This window comes from Aspergillus sydowii (genome assembly GCF_001890705.1).
Source record: "Aspergillus sydowii CBS 593.65 unplaced genomic scaffold ASPSYscaffold_14, whole genome shotgun sequence".
NCBI classification, from domain to species: Eukaryota; Fungi; Ascomycota; class Eurotiomycetes; order Eurotiales; family Aspergillaceae; genus Aspergillus; species Aspergillus sydowii.
In genome coordinates this window covers 154161-169000 of record NW_024467872.1, presented here as the reverse complement: position 1 = coordinate 169000, position 14840 = coordinate 154161, and the positions used below count along the sequence as shown (strand labels likewise).

At 50.6% G+C, this 14840-nt stretch overlaps 5 protein-coding genes across 5 annotated transcripts; 3 read left to right on the top strand and 2 right to left on the bottom strand.

Moving 5' to 3' along the window:
• Positions 1-534: 534 nt before the first annotated feature.
• Positions 535-6421, top strand: ASPSYDRAFT_160787 (uncharacterized protein; the record flags this gene model as incomplete). Its single annotated transcript, XM_040842935.1, has 8 exons — positions 535-1313; positions 1370-1596; positions 1650-1780; positions 1841-2087; positions 2144-2653; positions 2702-2808; positions 3802-3954; positions 4352-6421. The coding sequence occupies 8 exons, from the start codon at positions 535-537 to the stop codon at positions 6419-6421; spliced, it is 4224 nt and encodes a 1407-aa protein (XP_040697864.1).
• A 576-nt stretch (positions 6422-6997) lies between these two features.
• On the bottom strand, positions 6998-8362 carry ASPSYDRAFT_50043 (protein-lysine N-methyltransferase). The gene is made up of 3 exons (XM_040847990.1): positions 8074-8362; positions 7418-7993; positions 6998-7363 (listed from the first exon to the last, which is right to left on the bottom strand). The coding sequence occupies exons 1-3, from the start codon at positions 8302-8304 to the stop codon at positions 7085-7087; spliced, it is 1086 nt and encodes a 361-aa protein (XP_040697863.1). The 5' UTR covers positions 8305-8362; the 3' UTR covers positions 6998-7084.
• A 265-nt stretch (positions 8363-8627) lies between these two features.
• Positions 8628-9302, top strand: ASPSYDRAFT_161348 (40S ribosomal protein eS24; the record flags this gene model as incomplete). The annotated part of the gene is made up of 3 exons (XM_040842983.1): positions 8628-8704; positions 8902-9149; positions 9226-9302. The coding sequence occupies 3 exons, from the start codon at positions 8628-8630 to the stop codon at positions 9300-9302; spliced, it is 402 nt and encodes a 133-aa protein (XP_040697862.1).
• A 509-nt stretch (positions 9303-9811) lies between these two features.
• Positions 9812-10931, top strand: ASPSYDRAFT_483188 (uncharacterized protein). Its single transcript, XM_040847601.1, has 2 exons — positions 9812-10824; positions 10900-10931. The coding sequence occupies exon 1, from the start codon at positions 10191-10193 to the stop codon at positions 10731-10733; it is 543 nt and encodes a 180-aa protein (XP_040697861.1). The 5' UTR covers positions 9812-10190; the 3' UTR covers positions 10734-10824; positions 10900-10931.
• Positions 10932-11471: 540 nt separating this feature from the next.
• Positions 11472-13420, bottom strand: ASPSYDRAFT_483800 (uncharacterized protein). Its single transcript, XM_040847612.1, has 4 exons — positions 13221-13420; positions 12967-13166; positions 12799-12903; positions 11472-12728 (listed from the first exon to the last, which is right to left on the bottom strand). The coding sequence occupies exons 2-4, from the start codon at positions 13162-13164 to the stop codon at positions 11577-11579; spliced, it is 1455 nt and encodes a 484-aa protein (XP_040697860.1). The 5' UTR covers positions 13165-13166; positions 13221-13420; the 3' UTR covers positions 11472-11576.
• Between the last annotated feature and the right edge of the window lie 1420 nt (positions 13421-14840).

Below are 14840 nucleotides of genomic sequence, written 5' to 3'. Positions count from 1 at the left end.
CCTTCTCCTGGTTTGCCTCGGAGCGCTCCATCTTCTCCCTTTTGTCTGACGAGAAGATTCTTCCTTTCTTTCAGCGATACGAGTAGTGATGTCTGTTCTCATCAGGAGCAAGTTCCAAATTTACTTCCAGCTACTTTGGATTTGAATAGACCTTTTACATCATCCTGCACTACTCCAGCGAAATCCTTATCATCCCGCTCCAGTCTGCCTTCTACGGGTTGTCTCTGCATGGGGTGTAGGTGATCGTGGCCGTGACAGCCTGCCTTACCCTTTACTCCACCTCCCCACCCCCAATCACGGATAGCTCCTAGGAGCCAGAACAAGATACACTCAAGCACAAAGCAACCGCAACGGAAAATAGACGAAAGAAAGAGAGAGAAAAATTAGATCACGAAACGGGTTTAATTTCATGAGTGTTTCTTGCGGGTTGACTGGGGTTTCCACGCCCAGTCCCGGCTTCGATAGCAGCGCGCGTGAGAGGGCATCATACATAGTACCCGCCTTAGGCCTGGTCCTCCACTGAACGTCAACAGCATGACTGATACACCTTTTTCCCCTTCCGGTGGAGCTCCTCGAGCTCCTCTCACCACCACATATTCGGCACCGAGCATCTCCTCTTTTCCCCGTCGCTCTTCTTATGCCTCTGTCCTCTCAGGAACAGCTGGACTTTCGTCTTCACAAACTAGCACAACCTTGTCGCAGTTGAACTCCACTTCGTCTTATCCCCCGCCGTTCTACACCGAAACCCGCCCCCAGAGGCATTCGGCCGCCGTGGATGCAGAAATGCAGATGAACTCCTCCTGGAGGTCATCCCCAGGGGATTCGCTTCCTCCGTACTCCCGGAAGTTTGCCAGCTTTCCGGCCTACGATCCCTTTTTCCAGAATATCGGTCCTTTCTCCGAAACGCCTCCCTCCTTCACACCCTCCTACCTCCGCAACTCTCGATACATATCTCGCCTCGATGCCGCCCGTCGCGGAAAGCCGGCATCCCAGCGAGATGCAGCTTCGACTTCTTCGGGCCAGGGCAGTTTGCCCCGGATTGCGCCTTCATACCGAGGAATGACGTATGATCTCATCGACGGAGAACCCGTTAGCGAAGACGATGACCAGCCGATGCCGCTTCCATCCCGGTGGAGCGATTCAGATAAATACCCCGGATTAGAACTTCCAAATGATGGCTTGGAGATCCGGTACACCGGACCTGTTCATAAGCAGGAACATGAAGCGGCCTCCGTCCGGGCCGATCACCCTATGCCTCCGCAATGCGGAATCTATTACTACGAGATTACAATACATTCCAAACCGAAAGAGGGGTATGTTTGGAATATCCGAGCCTTTCGCCATGTCGGATATTTGCTAATGGGAATAGGATGATTGGAATAGGGTTTTCGAATAACAAAGCGTCGGTCGAGCGACTTCCTGGCTGGGAACACGAATCATGGGCATACCATGGCGACGATGGCAAATCATTCTTGGGCGAGAATCAAGGACAAGGGCGGCAATACGGGCCAACATTTGGGGTCAACGACACCGTGGGATGCGGCGTGAACTTTTCCACCGGTTGTGCTTTCTTTACAAAGAATGGGGTCTTTCTTGGTATGTTCCGGACTCTCCGATATATAAATAACGACAACGTTAATAATATCCAGGCATCGCATTCCGGGAACTGCGAAACTTGAAGGTCTATCCGTCTGTAGGGGTGAAGAAAAACCCGCCAGTGCATATATCTGTCAATTTCGGTCAGCAGCCTTTTATGTATGATATTGATGGGATGGTCAAGGTACGTTTGTTGATTAAGACTATGGCGAGGTCTCTCAGTAGATGGCTAATTAATCGACAGAAAGAAAAGGCTGCGATCCACTCAGAGATTAGCTTGACGAGCATCGCTAACATTCAGCCATCTCTGGACGAGACTTCCTTCCTACAGGAACTAGTTGCACAGTTTCTAGCCCACGACGGCTATGTAGAAACCGCCCGGGCTTTTGCAGAAGAGGTTGCTGCCGAATCTGCCGCCTTGGAGAATGGACGCGAGACGCAACTCAAGAAGTACGAAGTAGAAGAGGATGTTGAAGCAATCAACCGGCAGAGTATGTCCAGACAATGCTCATCCCTATATTTTATACGTCTCGCTAACCCTTACGAGAAATCCGAGCTGCCATTCTCGAAGGCGATATCGATAAAGCTCTCAAATACACCAATGCCTACTATGCCAATGTTTTGCAACAGTACCCTCATATTCACTTTAAATTACGATGCCGCAAATTCTTGGAGATGATGCGGCGCTCCACTGAACTATCGCCATCCGCAAAGAAGGGAAAGACTACGAATGGGTTCTCCGAGAGTGCTGTGTTCGACGGAGAGATGGAGCTTGATGATCAAGGGCAGGATCGTGATAACTGGGAGGTCGATGGCATGGACATGGAAGAAACAGAGACGGCGACCAAGTCCAATCAGCTTCTTACTGAGGCAGTGCAGTATGGGCAGCAACTCCGGATGGATTACCTGAATGATGAGAACGGGGGCGACAAGAAGATGCTGGATGACATTTTCTCCCTAGTATGCTATGCAGACCCTAAGCGGTCGGTACATGGGCACTATCTGGACCCAGCCGGGCGTGTTACTGTTGCGGAAGAGTTGAACTCAGCCATCTTAGGTACTGCTCACCTCCTTCCTCTGTGAGATCCATATCTAACGTTTCCAGTGTCACTTGGAAAGTCATCAGCAGCGGCTCTAGAGCGGCTGTACCAACAAACGGAAGTATTGGTCAATGAAATAAGTGAAGAGGGGGGCGCTGGGGCGTTTATTAATGTACGCAATGATTTTCTGCAATGAGCTTCTGAATTGAGTCTTTTGGCGGCGCGTTTAGGTGGAATCATGGTTCAAGTATGTTATGGCATTTGCAGACTGGCATCTGAAGACTGGCACCCCGTGTTTATGATTATACTCTCTGGCTACCTCACTCAGTGTTCACTACTCCTTCACGTTTCTGGGGACTGGTTTCTCAATCTTTTTGAGCTTTGACCGCCTGTCTCAGGTATATGCAAGCACAATTGTAACCCATAGCCCGCAATATATCGAATCGATGTGTATACTTCAACTCTTCAACTGTGACTCTCCCATAACTAGTAAAGACATCACGAAACCCTGGGCTGACCTGCCACCTGGCTGAGTTAGTTTCCCAAACTTGGTGATGTGATGAGCATTGGTCATTGTCTCATCACAGGGAGCATTGTGGTATCGTATTATTACATGTTAATACAACCATTTCTCACCAGAATTATGTGTAATGAAAAGATAATACACCATATGACAGGCGCCCATAATAATCTTAAATCTTAACTCGCCGCCTTCCTTCTGTTGTTCTATTTTTGCGGTCTGACTGATTGATTTGGCTGTGCCGGTGAGGTCATTTATTTATCGCATCGAGGTAGAGTAACCGACCCAATCCGCCTCTGCATACTTATGGTCGGAGAAAGGGGACAACCACAATACAGCCTTGTCGGATCTGAATAACCTAATAGTCTCTTGTCGCCCGAACTCCAAGTGCCTGTCTTTCCCCCTCTTTCTCCTCTCCCAACTCAACTCCTTCCAGCCACCCCTCTTCGGTGTAATTCGATGACCTGGTAGATCTTGGTAGGCCTGCCTAGTGTCTACCTTACCAGTTCATCGCTCCACAAGGGGGGTGCCACTGCCAACTCAGACCTCCTACATTTTTGCTTGTTCAAGACCCAACTCTGCACCGATAGTCGACCCAGCAGGGACAGAGCTGCAGCTATGGAATCCACGCCGATTCCGAGCCAGACAGAGGGGCACATTCCTACCCACTCTTTAGCCAGTAGTCGGGCAGACCTCCACTGCTGCTGTGGCCGGGAGGAGTGCGCATTCCTCCGGAATAACCACGATGCCCTTGAAGGATTGGAGAAGGACCTCGAGACCGCCGCGCGGTTAGGTCAGGTACGTAAACGTTTGCTGTGCAATTCTTTTCCTGCATGATTTCTTTTTCGGATCTTTGGGTTGGTTGCCCTGTTGGGCCGTCATCGTGCCATGGCTGGCTGGCTGGTATTTATCGCGATGAATGTTTATCATTCTTCACATTTTTCGTCGTACATTGTACCTGTCATTTTTGTACTTCATCTGCATTTCTTGTTGACACTCAAATTCCTCACTTGCGATTTTCATTATTTACTCTCTTCGATTTAGCGTGGATCAGGAATCCGCGGTGCTTCGCTACTATGGCCATGGATTCGAATTATCAATCCCCGATTTTATCACGTTGTCTTGTCCGTTGATACGCTTCTTACCGTGCAAGTCTGCAATGAGCTCGTTTTCGTCGCTAACATTTGCTCTCCAGGCTTTACTCCATCGCCATGAGTCATACATGGCAGAGGCGGAAGAAGACCGCCGCAAGTTGCACGACAATATTGAAACGCTTGAGCGCGAAAAGCGCGAGGTCGAGGCCCAAAATGCTCGTATTGTCGAGGAGAACCGCAACCTACTCGACGAGCTGGAGGGCCTAAACAAGGCCGTCGCCGACTCCGACTCTTATGCCAAAACACTGGTTACAGCGCTTGAGAGCAGCGAGGCAGAGCTGCGCAGTTTGACGGCGTCGGCTGCCCGCGCAGCCGATCTTGAGACGCAATTGGCTCGCATGGAGTCCGAGCAGTCTAAGTTGCAAGAAAGCTTATCGGCGGTTCAGGAAGACGAGAAGTCGGCGGTGCACCGGTGGAAGAAGGCGGAGTGTACCCTTCGAGATTTGAATGATCAGGTTGATCGGATGGAGAAGGAGGCCAGCGAAGAGCGCGAGCGACATGCTGAGTTGGTGCAGCGCATGGAGAGACGACGCACGGTTGAGCGAGAGCTTGATGGCGCCGCTGGTCGATTGAAAGGAGCGGCCGCTGCTCAGAACATGAGCCGGACCGGTGGTACGAGCGTGGTCTCCCGCTTTGTGAAAGACATCCTTCAGGATAATGCGAATCTGCAGATGGGGATCGTGGAACTGCGAGAGATGCTCGAGAGCTCCAATCAGGAAGTTCAGAACTTGCGGGATCAAATTGTGTCGCACCAGCCTGTCTCAACGGCGGCAGGGGGTGACCGGCCGGTGACAACGTTAAGCCAGGAATTGGATGCCAACGAGTCACGTCGGGTGTCGCAAGAGTTTCACATCCACCATTACTATCATACCCCACCGGCCGCGAAGAAAGACAAAAAGGAGAAAAGCACTCTTTTTCGTCGGACCAAAAAACGCCGTTCCTTGGGCAATCCGCCTCCGCAAGTTACCTCAAATCCACAGTCATCCCGAAAAGCCAAGCATCGGTCCCAACCTTCTGCGTCTTCTGCCTCGACGATTCTATCACAGACATCAGTTTCGATTCCTCCGCCTGGGTCGCACCGTTGGTCGTTGCAATCTCCTGTTCCTCCTGATTCCATGGCCAGCTCGCCTCAGTCGGCTTATCGATCGTCTATGTCTATCTTTGATCGTGTGGAGCGTGGATTTGATACGTCGCAGCCTACCAGCCCTGACAGTGCGATCTTCACTTCGCCATTGAGAAATGGTCGCTTCAAGAGTGGCGGTGGGCCTTCGGACGCCTACCGCGCGTTGGACGGGCATGACGGCGGGCCTATGAGCGATGATGAGTTCAGCGAGTTCCAACTGCAGTCAGTGATTCCTGAGGAAGGAGAGGATTCAGTGTCAATCTCTCGACCGCAAACACCTGTCGCGGATGATGATATCTTTTCCACATCCACGCCATATCGCAAGCTCCGAAGAGCCGCGTCACACGAGAGCCTGTTCTCAGTCGCAGGCATGGACATCCATACCCCTAGCCATCGTCCATCTCGCATGAGCGACTTCACGCCCGGTGCTCTACCGCCACGAGTACAACGCCGGATCATGTCATCCGACCTATCCTCAACACCACCCACGACCTCAACCAGCACGATCACTGCAGGAAGAGAGCCCGCCAAACCATCGCCTTCCCAGCAATCACCCCAATCCCTCCTAGCTTCCGTAGCTGGGCCCCGTCAATCTCAACACTCAGCTGAGAACCCGTCCCCTTCGTCACTCGACGACTCCTCCATCACCCCAACCCGGATCCTCTCGCTCGGGAGTCGCGTCGGCGGTTGGGTCCGTGGCCGTTGGGGTACAGTCCCAGTGTCGTCACGCCGCAGCCTTAAACCACTCACAGAGGAACCTTCACCAACTCAATCCTGCGCCTCTTCCACACACTCGTCTGAACATCAGCAAGCCCCATCCGTTCAAGCTTCATCTGCTCCTCAAAAACGACCACACCTCCGGTTTCGCTATCCTGGCATTAACCAGAAGGGTCCAATCATGGGGTTCCGCCCTCCGCCTCCCCCGCCTGTCTCTATTCATGCTGAGCGGCTGGATGAGGGCTTACTTCGTGAGAGTCTAGCCGAGTAGAATGTTTCATTTCAGCTCTCTATCTCTCATTATATATCTCACTTTCTTTTTTCTTTTTCTTTCTCTTATACCATTTACTTGCATTGCGCTGCACTGGACTGTGTTGCATTACAGACTGGACTTGGGTGGAACTATTTCGGATTTTGCTCTTTTTACTTCTTTTTTTTCTATTTGAAGATTTCATTTATAGATTATGATACCCACGAGCCACGGATCGCTCCTTCTTATCTCGGACTATATATTCAGATTTATCTCCGAGGTCGAGCCCTCGTCTTGCCTTTCTTATCTTTGCTCGCTATCCTGGGTTTGCTATATGTATCTACACTTTCAGGCTGATATACTTTGATTTAATAAGCCATAATCTGCGCTTAATTAAGATTGCGTAATTTAACTACACCGTTTACTCTGATCATCGCAAGATACGATATAGTGTTTCAACAGGCTTTTTTCATTCTTTCGGATACTCATGGCATAGCTAGTTGAATACCTAATAGTCTAAAGAGACTTACCTCCCCAATTCATGCCAACCGAACTAACTTCCCGACGAGGTGGTGTGGACTCGATAGGTCCGAATCGGGATACAAGTCGAGTGGAAGAACCCAGTTTGCTCTTCGCTCGGCGGCGACTGGAATGGTATCTGGTCTACGGCGAGGGAACTCCGTGCTACAATATAGCGATTGGGATCAGATGTCTACAAGACAAGAGTGGGGAAAAGAAGCTGAAGGCGGGTGTGTGGTACTTTACCAACAACCTCAACCGCCGATTGACGAGTGAAATGACAGATAAAGGATGGGAGCATGACTTACCGCAGACATCTAAAAACGTGTTAAAGGTATCTTCATTCCGTACTGTTGCAGCGATGATGAATTCCTTTATTGAGTAGTTGTTGAACAGATCCTTGATCGTGGAGACCAGGAGGGGGACGATGTCCGTGTCGTATATCTATCCAGGTATATCAGAGACTGTCTCGTCATCTTTCAGTAGAGGAAAACATACCAAGTCCGCTCCGATGGCGATATCAAACCGTTTCCGAGCGCCCTCTCCACCTTCCTCAGAGAAAGGAGAGATCTGAAGTGGCATCCCCCACTCCCAAATCCCTGCCTGGATTTTCTTGCTATCCAACCCATTCTTCCCAATACAATCACTAATCTGTTCAATAAGCGCAGGCTCTCGATCCGTAACGGTAACATTTTCGGCGCCTAGGTGTTTTGCGCAAAGGAAGGAAAGAAATCCCGTGCCGGCACCAAGTTCGAGGACGCGCTTGTTTGCTATGAGCGACCTCCCAGGGTCTGTAGTCGAGAGGAATGTGCCTAGGTGCAGGGCAGCTTCCCAAGTGCGGAACCCGGTCGTTCCTGCAGAGAGGATGAGGGAGCGGTTTTCAGAGGTGACGATCGTTTTTGTATTGAAGCTTTCACATTGTTCTGGGTGCGTTTCTGCGTCTGCGTCGAGTAATGAGGACATAGTAGGGGTGCTGTACTTTATGTAGGTGAGTTGTTGCGCTTGCTCAAGGGCAGAGGGTTTTGGAGTTGAAAGTAAAAGGGTCCATTTTTCCATCAGATTGTCAAGGACTTCCTAACCATAATTAGCTTCAGTTTCCATTTGAAGCTATGGTGCTTTGTAATGCTGCGGAAAATGCGTAGGCGTACTCATACATCCTCCTCAGGATCGGAGATAGATTCTTCAATCCGTGCGATAATTGTCTTTAGGACGCGCGTCTGGTAAGGAGCTGGAGGGAGAGGCCATGCTGTGTTTTCGTTGAACATGCGCTCATAGATGGCGGATTGTATGGTGGGGGATACGAGGGCGGGGCCATCGGGCAAAGAAAGGAGCGGAGGGTCGACTTGTTGGAAGTACTGCGCTGATAAAAGCGCTATCGCATCCATTTTCGGACGACGTGAGAACCTCCGTAGAGACTTGGAAAGTAGAATATAGCAATTTCACTGTTGATCGTATCTACTACGAAGTCCTTTGGTAGGGCGAGACGGAGTATGGAACAGTCACGTGTGGGGCTAACCAAACCTGGCTAGCCCGCCCTAGCCGAGCCCACAGCCGACTGCACAAGAAAACGAAATTGAACGAAGCGCATCTCGACGCCCGCCAGAATCGACAGTCGACAACGACAACGACATCCCAACCACCCGCCCCCTGACCTTGTCATTCTCGCTGCTGGTGGTTCAGTCTTGTCAAGCACACAACAACCACAATAATGGCCGACGCTCCCGTTACCCTGCGGACTCGCAAGTTCATCCGCAACCCTCTGCTTGCCCGCAAGCAGATGGTCGTGTAAGACCCCTTCTCCTGCACCGCTCTACACCTGCATTACACACTGGATGAGGGAAAGTTTTTTTCGAACGTGCCTGGAATGGATTCGAGAACACAGAAAAAAAAAAGAATTGATGAGGAAGAGATGGAATTGCGGATGCTTTGGACAAACGCACGAAGCGATCGAGTTGGAACTGGATACTGATGTGAGATGATAGGGACGTCCTGCACCCCAACCGCGCCAACGTCTCCAAGGACGAGCTCCGTGAGAAGCTTGCCGACCTGTACAAGTCCAACAAGGACCAGGTTTCCGTCTTCGGCTTCCGCACACAATACGGTGGTGGCAAGAGCACCGGCTTCGCTCTCATCTACGACTCCACTGAGGCCCTGAAGAAGTTCGAGCCTCGCTACCGTCTCGTCCGTCTCGGTGCTGGCGAGAAGATCGAGAAGCCCAGCCGACAGCAGCGTATGTCTATCCACCAAATTTGCGCACTGTGTGATACAAAATTCTGTGATCAAGGAGGAGCTAACACCCAGTCCAGGCAAGCAACGGAAGAACCGCTCCAAGAAGTTCCGCGGTATCGCCAAGGTCAAGGGCCCAAAGAAGAGCAAGGACTAAGCGTGTGCTGCACACGAATGATTGTGTTGGTGCTCGGGGGTTGGGGGGATATTGTGGCGAGAAAACTGGCGTACTGATTCTGATGATTTTGGACTCGGCTTCGCACTCGGACTTGGACGCAGCAAGGCTGATGTCCACGATGATAATAATGATGAACCCAACAACCCTGTGATTAGCAACAAAAGAGAAGAACAAAAAAGCATGCTCGTCCAAGGTTTCTGCTGCGGTGTATCGTTATTTATTATCTCCCAGTTTCCAACCATCCGTTCTCACCATGACCAAACGCGGATAGACAGGCTTCAGAGGATTAAAAAAATTTCACTGAAATTCTGGTCTTATGGGGTTCGTTTCGTTTACATAGTCGGCTGTCTCAATGCATTTCTTTTCACTCAGTCTGCTCAACGAAGCCATATCGAGATGTCGCCCAGCATGCCGTATCAGGTAAGTGAAGTAGCTGTCACTGGTACTTTTTACTAGTGCCATTTCATGGGAAAGAGGAAAAAGAAAGTAGGGCCATGCGCAGTGTCGCAATAATAACAACAACCTCTATTGCACGTAACTAAAACCATCTCACCGTCTCCAACCCCTGTTGGACAACACATCCACCAACCGGACGCCAGCCATCGGAGTTAAATAATCCTCCAAAGTATTTGTCTCAGCAGGCGCGATTGCAGGCTACTACTGCAGGTGCTGAACCGATCGCTTGGAAGGATATCCCTGCCGCGCATCTTCTCTCTGCCATCCCTACTTCCAACTATATCGTGTCATTGACATCCTCGCGCGCGCACATAGTCACACACTCTAGCGCGCGCCGTCCTCTCCATCCATCGATCCCTCAACCTGCAGATATCCACTAACTAACAAGGAACAGCCCCTGGAAACCTCTGCATGCCATCCCCGGCCAATAACAGCTTCCTGATCTGCTCGAGTCTCCTGCGGCAAGACGGATTGGATTCCCTCAACGTTTCCAACCTTCCCTTTCCCCCCGACGGGGCTGCGTGCGGCTTTTCCGACGGGACGGGGCGCGTCTGGAGGCGATGGCGGCTACGGAAAGGAAAATGTCTTCCTTCGTCCCTTCTCCTTTCCTTTCTTTTTCCTATCAACCGGGAGTGGGAGTGGGAGTGGGAGATACAGAATGGAAGTACGTACCGTTCTTGGCTATTTGTCAGTGGACCGATGGAAAAAAAAAAAAAAGAAAAGAAAAGAAACGGTTTGCTTTGCAGAGACTGGGATGATATGATCGTCTTGGTTACGCAGGGCAGGCTTCCGCGGGGATCCGACTTTATGCTGCACGCCAGGTTGGATTCAGCTGCGTCTGCTGCAGTATGCTCTACCTATCCCAGGATAATGCAGAAAGGCGACATGTCGAAGCAGCTGCTGAGCAGATTGCTTCAGCCAGACAAGGATCGAGATCTTGACGACGGGCACTAAGCATTCTGGGTGCAATATTATACTACAGTATAGCATGGCCTGACCCTTTCCAGGTTTCAGTTTAATGCAGGCGATCTCAGACCCTTACGCTGTAGTTCGTCCATATAACCTACCGGGGTTTACCCGTTTGGCTCACTGGACAGACTCTAATCGGAGATCACCGCAGGTCGGTCTTTCTTTGTTCAAACCGTGACCGGAGAAGAATAGTTGCACATGCTATTAGGGTATTAGACTAAGAACCACACAAAATGCAATTCAAGCAGAACGAAGGTGTCCAGGTCCCCGAACCCCCATACAGGAGAATCGAGACAAAGAACAACCATGCAACCGGCGAAGATCATAATCGGCGAGCAGGCCACCATCGCCGTCCATGACAGCAATATGACATCCATGAGCTGGAATCAAGTTTCGACCCGCGAATTAATAGAGGAAATAATACCGTATAGAAAGAAGAAGAAAAGGGCTGCATACATCCGCGTTAGCGGTTTGCGCAGTTCCATTAAGAAGAGTAAACAACTCCTGCACAAAGGACCAGATTGTCCAATCTGCCAAAGCCCAGAACGTAATAGAGACGAGAGGAAGCATGAGAAAAGGCGGCAAAAAGAGGGAGAAGAGCAAAAAAGAAAGAAATGAGGCCGAGGGAAAAGACGAATTACCCTAAAGTTGACAGGATCCAGTTTCGCTGTTTTTCTTTTTATTGGGACTTTTTTTTTGGCATTTTTCTCTGAAATCCGATTGTTTGTCGCTCTTGTGGTCTTTCCCAAACCATCATTATACAGACAATTGACGCATTTCATTTCGTAGAGGTGTGCCAGCTCTTGGATAGACCGGAACCTACCGCTATTACTGAGAACAAAGACCAGTGTACGAAGGGTGTCGGGTAATGGCCTGCGGTCCGGGCTTCTCATCGAGCTGAGGGAGGCCGACTGTATGAGTCGACCGCGTGTAGGGCAACCCGTTGATCAATGTGCTTTCAGTATTCGAGTCGCTCTGTTCGGATCGGTTCCTGTAGGTTGGTCTGGAGTATCCATAGGTATTAGGTCTGTAGTCTGCAACTGGCACCATTCGCCTGCTGTTACGCGAAAAGGTCCTGTATCGATTATTATCCGCATTTCCGCGGAACTCTTCGTTTACTTCCGCGGGGCATGCTGTGGATTCTAAGCTCGAAAACCCTCCAGGTGACGATAGAGCTGGCGGGGGTGCACCGTTTGACGTTATTGGTAAGAAACCAAACGCCACGTCCTGCCCGCTAGATGGGACCGCCTTCGGTCGATCCATTGCAGCGGTGTTGAAAGGTACGTCCGGTACTCGGTGTTCGCACCTTGCGATCCAGCGGCTACAGGGTTTATAATCGTGGGCAGGTGGTGGACCATCCATGTTTGTGGGAAGACCGTCGGTGTTTTCTGGGAATGGACTTCCGTTGGTAGGGTTGGGAAGCGTCCGCTCCGTCTCTTGAGCTGGAGACGCCAGTGCGCCTTGAGGAAGCGCTATGCTAAGAGCCTCGTTTGACTGTGGTCCTTGGCCAGAAATCACGTATGGGTAAGCTGCAGTGGCCAGGGGATTCCCGGCCTCACCCTCTGAAAAAACGATCCCGGGAGGGGCACGATTGCCCTGCAGAGCTGCAGACCAGCCTTTTGAGCCCAATCCCATTGAGAAGTACTCCGGCAGGAATACTTGAGGCAAATTTGGTAACGTATAGGCGGGGGTTGATTGTTGAACGTGGTACGTGGTTGAAGGCTCGTCTTCGTAGTTTATTGTAGACTCAATGCTAAAAGCTTGTCGAGAGTAGAGATGTTGAGTATCCGGAGTGACCTCGTACTCTGGGGCCCGTGAGAATTGATGAATGCAATGCTCAGAAAAGCTGGTAGGTACAGTTCCCATCTTCGACGAAGACACGTATGTCCCCAGCCTCTGAGCTGCCGTGTCGCTTGCGGGATATGGCCATCCTGACGTGACAGGAACTCGAACCTTGGTCTGGCACATCGCAGAGTTCACCTTCTCGTCCGATTAGTCTTCATCATTCGATGGAAATCCTATCGGCCATAGGTTAATGGAGCTAACTTGCCCTTAGGAACTGGCACACGCTTCCAGTGCTCTGGCAGTTAGAGCAACCCAAGCCATCACCAGCATCGCCACTGCACCTAATTTTCCGCTTCCGACACCTTACGCACTACAGTATTGCTGTTAGGTACATCTGCGTCTTGTATATCAGTGACCTGAGTTGGGAACTTACTGCAACTGGGATCCGTCGTCTTGTCGGGGCTCGACCCTTCGCCTCGATCTCTTGAGCCGTACTGATGCAGGCCAGGTTCCTGTCCACGATATCTGGGTGAGTGTCGGTTTGGATGTCATGCTGTATCGACAAAGCATCTCGCCTGGGGTGTGAACCAAAGCCCGCCTCATCATCGGCAGGATAGAAGGGTTGGTCCATTGCTTCACCAATCAGTGGGTTGGAAAACATGCTGTCTCTCATTCCGATTGACTCACATACGTAGAGAACAGGTAGGGTCTGGCGAGTAGAAGTACTTCCACTGTTACTATGAGGTCAACGCTCAAGGGTGATCGGCTTGTCTAGTAACCCTTCTGTGACGTTCTGGAGCGTGAACCATAAAGTTCCGATAACTTGATATACCCTGGCGCGGGGGTGGGAAAACAAGCAGCTTATAACAGCATGTGGTGCTAGAGCATGTTCCTCCCTCCATGCTGACTGTCTACATTCTTTTTTTTTTTTTCGATTTTACTGGCTTCATTTTATTTATTTTCTTTTCTTTTGCCCCCCTCTTTTTTGTCATTTGCTACCGCCCATGCCCTCGTCGCTGTCGCCGTTCTGCTTGGGAATCTCCTCATCTGGAATATTCCCAATGTCAAAAGCTAACTCCTCTATTCGCCGATGATTAAGGAGAGTGATCACCATGAGACGCGCCTCTTTGTTTTCGTATGCGCTGTGCTATGTCAACCTGCACGTCTCCGTTTTTGCGGAACGCTGGCCGGCTGGCCAGTCGAAGCTCGTTGGGAGAAGCCAAGGAAAAGAAAGTTCATCCGAGAGTTAGGAAACGTTTTGTACCACGAAAGACCCAGTAGCGTTGCACATGCCTCGCTCCAGTGTCATATCATCACCCTGATGGGATGCCATCAAAACATCACCCCGGTAGCATGGAAATTAGAGATTCGTACCTATGGACCTGGCCAATGTCTGTCTGTCTCGTCCATAAGCTTCTCTCATAATTCTACTCCGATCCTGTTAAGCGCCATGGGTTCTCACTAGTGTCAGCCGAAAACAGAGTTGGCGATGCGAGCATGATTACTGTAGCGCGGGCAGCCGCCGACAACGTTTGCATCAATGTGTGTTAGCGCAATATGACTGTCGTTGATTCCTGACCAAGAGACTGGGAGTCGGAACGAATGTTTGCACGTCCCCAAAGGAGTGCTGGGCTGAAAAGCCGGTTGCGCCAAGCCGTAGGTATCCTTCTCGTCAAACAACTTCGAGGCGGAGCGGTCAAAGCCCGCGGTACTTTTGACATGTTCCGAATATCAACGAGATCGAATAACATCTAGAACAGCCAAAACTGGGCCCACAATTCAGATAGCCGGAATCCAAGGTGCAGGAATCCTGCAAACGAACTCCCTATTATCCAGATCGCACTAATGTCCCCGGGTCTCGAGCTCCACGTTTGCATATAAGCATCAAGAGAGATTTCATACGCTCGGCCGCGGCTTTCGGGTTTCTGTGGCATATGGAGTTGAATGATGAGCCAAGGCAGTTGAGAAAGCTGAAAGTACGAGAATGTACTGTTCACCCAGGTATTTGGATGTGACTAGGCCACATCGCGCATAAACCTGCCTCGAATCGATCTTACCAGTAGTGTCGGGATAAAGATATCAGCAGCCTGGAGCGCAGCCAAGCAAAACAATTCCCGGGGGGTTTGAAACAGAACAATGAGTCTGAGAAAGGAGCCCTATAACGGGAGAATGAACGAAGAAGCTTTTCAACTGACTTCACAACGCTCTAAGGAACCTAGGGCGCTATCTCAATTCAGACAGATCCAGCACGAACGTGAGGCAGAGGGCTGGCTGGCCTAGTAACATGCACAAGGCTCAGGGGACACT

Bases quoted from the DNA above. Each gene is read 5' to 3' on its own strand.
- ASPSYDRAFT_50043 (XM_040847990.1), bottom strand. From the start codon at position 8,304: ATGGATGCGATAGCGCTTTTATCAGCGCAGTACTTCCAACAAGTCGAC. The intron at 7,994-8,073 runs GTATGAGTACGC...AATTATGGTTAG, and splicing joins TCTCCGATCCTGAGGAGGAT to GAAGTCCTTGACAATCTGAT. The intron at 7,364-7,417 runs GTATGTTTTCCT...ATACCTGGATAG, and splicing joins TCGCCATCGGAGCGGACTTG to ATATACGACACGGACATCGT.
- ASPSYDRAFT_483188 (XM_040847601.1), top strand. From the start codon at position 10,191: ATGCCATCCCCGGCCAATAACAGCTTCCTGATCTGCTCGAGTCTCCTG.
- ASPSYDRAFT_483800 (XM_040847612.1), bottom strand. From the start codon at position 13,164: ATGGACCAACCCTTCTATCCTGCCGATGATGAGGCGGGCTTTGGTTCA. The intron at 12,904-12,966 runs GTAAGTTCCCAA...GCAATACTGTAG, and splicing joins GACGACGGATCCCAGTTGCA to TGCGTAAGGTGTCGGAAGCG. The intron at 12,729-12,798 runs GCAAGTTAGCTC...TCGGACGAGAAG, and splicing joins GCGTGTGCCAGTTCCTAAGG to GTGAACTCTGCGATGTGCCA.